General features: G+C 47.6%; 1 protein-coding gene across 1 annotated transcript; it reads right to left on the reverse strand.

The window, feature by feature from the left end:
* Positions 1–792: 792 nt before the first annotated feature.
* Positions 793–4,848, reverse strand: MED21 (mediator complex subunit 21). Its single transcript, XM_059473192.1, has 4 exons — positions 4,741–4,848; positions 4,343–4,457; positions 4,020–4,120; positions 793–1,917 (listed from the first exon to the last, which is right to left on the reverse strand). Exons 1-4 carry the CDS (start codon positions 4,780–4,782, stop codon positions 1,741–1,743), a joined length of 435 nt encoding a protein of 144 aa, XP_059329175.1. The 5' UTR covers positions 4,783–4,848; the 3' UTR covers positions 793–1,740.
* Between the last annotated feature and the right edge of the window lie 1,131 nt (positions 4,849–5,979).

Consider the following 5,979-nt stretch of genomic DNA (forward strand, 5'->3'; position numbering starts at 1 on the left):
AAGCTGTAACAGGGAATCTGCTATTAAGATCAAATCCCTTTTCCAGCAACATATTTCAATTTAAGACATCTCAAAAAAAAAAAAAATCTACAAAGCCCAAACTTTTCCCTCTTTTCAAGTCCATTAATTCAAAAAGAAAAAAAAAACAACAAAAACTCACCCCACCCTAATCCAAACCATCTTGAGAAGCACTAGATGTAGTTTTTCCAGAAAAAAACCAAAAACCAGGCCCCAGGACTGACTTCAAATGAAAATCTGGCCTCTTAAGCCTCCCCAGGACATGGGCAAAATGAATCAAGGACAAGCTGCCATAGGCCTAGGGCTGTACTGTAGTCTGTTCACCCTCCAGTCTTTTTTTCCTTCTGCAGAATCTGATAGTACAAGAGTTCCACAACAGCAGATTAAATTTATGACTACAGATAAGCACATTTCATAAAATATTATTAAGCAATTAAACATCAGTCTCATTAAGTACTTACAGTTGTAGTATTTGTTACAGGTAGGAACACCTTTGTAATTTTTAATCCTTAAAAGACTGTGGTGTGCTACACTTGTTGCATGCTAAAGGCATTTTAGAATTGCTCTGATTTGTCTGGGTGCATTAGCAATATGTGTAACTTTCAAGTCAATGACAGTGTGGTCAATATATAGAGAAACAGGTGGTTTTGATCAGGAAATGAGCAGATGTTATGTGGCAGCAAACAACACCCTGCAATAACAAGGCTGGTAACTCAAAACAACAAAAAATGAGCAAGTTTATCCCCAAGTTCATGCTTTGAACACTACATTAGCTGCTGGTTTGGTGTTGGGTTTTTATTTCAAATATCATAACAGACACTAGTATTTCTCTGGTCCTACAACAAAGAGCAGAAATTCACTGTGTGACTGAGTGTGTGAAGATAAATACACCTCTGTAGAGCACCCTGGGGACAACAGGAATCTTGCTGCTTATGATCACAGCATTCATACAGCAGCCACTGCTTACACCGAAAAGCAACTTTATGTAATAAGCTATCTTCAGTTTTCTCACTGCTGATTTTTATCCAGTCATCCAATGCTTCCTCATCACTGCCTGCTTTAGAGGCACTCACCAGTTGCCAAGAAAATACAGAATAGCAGTAAAAGCATAGAAATAGCACAAGCAAGAGTGTCAGTGGCAACAATGGACTCAAAGGCTCATTACAAACAAGAAATGTCAATATTAGACACCTGCAGGTTTATTTCTTTGTAAATGCGATGCCAATGACAAGAACAATCACTCTGTAAACATCAGAGTTTACTTATCCTTTCCTATGCTCTGTAAAGGGTGCTAAAGCAGCCAATCAACGTTACCAGTGCTGTTAATTAAAACATGACCATCACTGCATTCACAGCACTGACTCCAAGGAACTCTGGCCAACTCCTACGTGTCTGAGGCTTACAAAAAAAAAAACATACCACGACCATAGTGGGATTAACTTATACAAATACTTGTAATAGGTAACAAATTCTATCGAAGTCATATTTGTGAACAGAAAACTCGTTTTAAATCTAAGAAACATCAATCCACGCCGATCCGTAACGGAGCCCCTGCAGATGCGTTTCTCACACAAGACCCGCAGCCGAGCTGCCCAAAGCCGCCGCTCCCGCCGCGGAGCCGAGCGCGGGCACCCCGCGGGAGGGCCGGGCCAGCCCAGCCATTGCCGGGGTACCCAGAGGCGGTCCCGAGGCTCTCGGGCAGGGCCGCGCTGCCCCCTGGCGCTACGAGTCGGGCAGGGGCTGGCTGTGGGTGCCGCTGCGCGTCTTCAGCTGCGACTGGGCGATGTCGGCCAGGGCGCTCTGGATCTTCTCGAGCAGCACATCCCCGCGGTACACCACCTCCTCCAGCCGCGCCGCCGCCTCGTGGTTCTCCTCCTCCAGCCGGTGCAGGCTCGCAGCCTTCAAAGCAAAACCGGGATCATGCCCAGAGATTTTTGGCTGTTTATGTATTTTTCATATATTTGTACCTCTGGATACTACTATCACATAGTCCTAGTTATCTTCCTACCGTTTCCCTTTAGAACAATAAGCTAAACCTTCTAATGCATACTTGGAACTCTGTTCACTCTTATTCTTATGAAGAAGCTTGACTGGGATGTTTTGTTTTCCAACCAGAATCTGGGAACACTCAAGAAATGGGGCAAAGAAGCCCCTGGAACAACTCCAATGGGGCAGAATGCAGGGAAAACTACCTAACCAACTACTCTTCTAATTGGCAATATTTATTAGATATGCTAATTTGTTAAATTCACAAAATTGTAGAAATCTGATGCTGGGTGTGCCCATGACCGTTGTCACACCTGGAAGCTTCAAATAAAGGCCTGCTTTTAATTCTACTATTTTAACACTCTTTTGATATCAGGCAACAGGGAAAAGCAAGGATCTTCAACAGAACCCCAAAGTGACTCTGCTACTCAAGGATACTGAGGAAACAGCTGGTGCTCCCTAAAAAGAAAAAGTTCTCTTGTTTAATAGTTGACTGCAACTAATTCATGGATTAGAGCAGAATTTGTACTGTCAACTTCACCAGAAGGGAACTCACAAGGGGCAGGTAAATTGTGCTGAGCATTCATCTAGCAGCTCCTTTTATAATTTAAGACAAGACTCAGATCTGAAACACACACCAAGACAACTTTAGTATAAAAAACTTTTTTCTAGTTTCTAATTAACCAAGTATTATCTACCACTTCTCAACTAAACCTATAGTGCATATTTGAGAGTGTTTCAAGCATCTTCATAACCATTTCTTTGAAGACTATCAGAATATTTATTACCGCACCAAATTAAGGAAGAGAAAATAAAAAAACTGGAATCCAAGTGATGGAATCCAAGCTAATTTATCTTAAAAATTTTTGTGACATGAAGTTCTTCATTAAGACAGTAAGAAACTGTTGAAGTATCACCTCTAAGGAAAGCATATCCCTATGGATCACCAGCTCCTCCTTCTGGAGCACCCTGCTTTGCCCACACCAGCTGCCACTTTGATCAGACCCTGCTCAGTCACGGAATAAACTGAAATTTGTCTGCAGCAGGCATTCTATCTTCAGCTATTAAAAATGCACTTATAGGAACTTATGCTAGTGTTAACGAGGCCAATTAGGATGTTCAGCAATTACTCTGACTAGAGAAGTTCCCAAATTTCACCTCCTCTGTTTAAAAAAAAAGTGATGCCACTGCCAAATCATTTCTCTTTGGCCCATTCGCTGTCAATCTTCTGTAAAACACTTTTGAATGGTTACAGAATATCAATGCAGGTTTAAAGCTTCTAGACGAACTTAAAGGTGGTCATCAGGTTTGTATTCTACATACTTTATGCATTCCAAAAAGAAAACAATTGATGGAAATCCAGCCATTAAGAGTCATTAAAAAAAAGATGGTTTTAATAGGTAAAATCTGTGAAACAATAGGAAAAAAAAAAATAAAAACCAAGTTTGACTGGTTCAAAGGAAGACTCCTTGTTATTAAAAAGTGATGGAATTATTTTGTGACAGAGCTGAAGAACTTAAAGGACACCCTGCAAACTCTTTAACCAGAAACAAAGCTGAAGAGCAAAGGACTTCTGTGGTGTTGGTTAGGTGGCTACAAAATGAAATGTAAGAAAAGATGAATTATTGCACAAGGGGAAAAAAAAAGAATAAAACAATGCACAAAGCATCAGTACTGTTATATTTGTTCTGTTAATATCTGAAAAAAAAAAAGAGGGTGAGCAGTTTCCAGTATAGTAGTGGCATGATAAAACCACCTTTTTTTTTTTACATTGCAACAGAAAATTAAGTCTAAAATATTGTTACTGATTATAATCTTATTTGGAACTAGATGCAAGTTCAGTATTTCCACTAAGCCTACAAAGTACTCACAGGCTACCCTCATGAAAAATTCAGATTTGTACTTAAATAATTTTTCAGTGATGCCATGGTTTAGTGATGAAAGAATGTGTTTTAAAAAAAGGAGGAAGTTTGTCTTCAGGAGCGTTCTGATACTGGAATTAGGAAAACTCCTACCTGCAAAGCAGCTGTGGATTCTTCACTGGGCAGGGAATCTATGAGAACATCGATATCCTTGGCAGTGCGAGCGATCAGAGCTGCGAACAGCTGGGCATACTCTGCACAAAACACAGCACAACTCAGGCAATCACTCAGGGAATTACGAGGAACAAGCACAACTCTGCTGTCACAATGCTAAGCAGAAAGTGCAGCCGACATCCATAGACGATTTAACCTCCACCAGCTAAGGGGGAATTATTTGCCGAGGCCGCATTTTGCACTCCCGAGCGCACTACCCCGCCGCAGGTTCGTGTGCAGGGGATGCGGGGAGCCGGACTCACCCTCCGTGGGGTTCACGGGCTGATCCTTGTTTATGGCCGTCTGGATGTTGCTGAAGGAGGCCGGCGGGCCGCACTGCTGCAGCACCCCGATGGCGTTACAGAACTGGTCCGCGAGCTGCCGGCACCAATTAACACGGCGTTAATCATCACCCTGCCCCACCGCTACAGCCGCGCTGCACAGCCGGGAGAGCCGGCTCCCGGCGCACCCGCTCCCGCCCAGCATCCCGGCCGTGTGGAGGGAGCGCACCGCACCCCCGCGGCCATTCCCCCGGCCGGGGGGCTGCGGGCGGGGATCGCATCACCGCGTCCCCGCACAGGCGGCGCAGCCCGTGCCGTGCCCCGCGGCCCCGAGCGAGCGGAAGCAGCGGCCGGAAAATGGAATGTGAGAAATGCCTCACCGAGTTGACGGCGTCCTGCAGCTGTGTAAGCCGGTCCGCCATGGCCTCGCCTCAGTCTCCCCGCCGTCGCCGCCCCTGAGGCGCGGGCCCGCGGGGCGCGCGCGCCCCCTGGCGGCCGGGAGGAACGGTTGGGGGGGCAGCGGGGAGACCCCGCCCGCAGCGGGGCTGGGCCGGCCTCAGCACCCTGCCCGGGGCGGCGCTGGAGTCACCGGCCCTCAGGGTGTTCAAGGAAAGGCTGGACTTGGCACTCTGTGCCACGGTCTGCTTGGCACGGCGGTGTTCAGTCACAGGTTGAACTTGATGATCTCAGAAGTCTTTTCCTACCTAAGCGATTCTGTTATTGCCATGGCCTGGGCAGCTTTTGCTGTGCAGCAGTCGCTCCGATCCCAGCTGAAGGCTGCAGCAGCGCTCGGGTGCTCCATTCCAGCCCCGATCTGAGCGGGGAAAAGCCAGAGTGTAGTGCTCCCAACAAGCCAAATCAGAGACAGCATCCGGCCTCCAAGCCCAGGGGTTGGACAATAAATGCAATTTGTGCCAGTCGGTTTGTATCCATCTTTCTTATCTCTGACAGCTGGGTAAAATGCCAACCTTCTCGCAGGTGGACCTTAGAGCTCATCTCTTTCCAAACTCCCGCCACTGGCAGGGACACTTTCCACTATCCCAGGTTGCTCAGAGCAATCATCCAACCCGGCCTTGGATACTTCCAAGGATGAGGGAGCCACAGCTTCCCTGTGCCAGGGCCTTGCCACCCTCACAGGGAAGAATTTCTTCTAATATCCAATCTAAACCTCAGTTTGAAGCCATTTCTGTTATCCTGTCACAACACACCTTTGGAAATAACCCCTCTGTAGCCTTGTCACTGATGCTGCGGGTGCAGCAATCATACAAATTATCCGCCCAAAGTGTTTTCCCGACGGCACGGTCGGGTGAAGATTTTGTTTCCGGGGACATCGGGTCTCTTCACGCTCCAAAGTTAAGCCCCAAGTCCCAAACCGCCGGTCCGAACCCCACGGTGCATTTTTAGGCGTTCGCAGCTGTCACCGCGGCCAAGCGCTTCCCCCCCGCACTCCCACCGCCCTTGTCGGCAGGGCCCTGCCGCAGGTGCCGGAGGGGGCGGGAGCGGCTCCATCCAGCCGGGCGGGCGGGCCCCGCCTGCGGGCCGCCCCCAGCGCCCGCCCCGCCGCAGCTGCCCGGCCTTCCCCGGCCTCAGCCCCGCTTGCCCGCTCCCTCCGCGGCGCC

The sequence above is a fragment of the Ammospiza nelsoni genome, chromosome 5, assembly GCF_027579445.1.
Source record: "Ammospiza nelsoni isolate bAmmNel1 chromosome 5, bAmmNel1.pri, whole genome shotgun sequence".
In the NCBI taxonomy this organism is placed as follows: Eukaryota; Metazoa; Chordata; class Aves; order Passeriformes; family Passerellidae; genus Ammospiza; species Ammospiza nelsoni.

Bases quoted from the DNA above. Each gene is read 5' to 3' on its own strand.
- MED21 (XM_059473192.1), bottom strand. From the start codon at position 4,782: ATGGCGGACCGGCTTACACAGCTGCAGGACGCCGTCAACTCG. The intron at 4,458-4,740 runs GTGAGGCATTTC...TGGTGCCGGCAG, and splicing joins TGCAGGACGCCGTCAACTCG to CTCGCGGACCAGTTCTGTAA. The intron at 4,121-4,342 runs GTGAGTCCGGCT...TGTTTTGTGCAG, and splicing joins GCCCGTGAACCCCACGGAGG to AGTATGCCCAGCTGTTCGCA.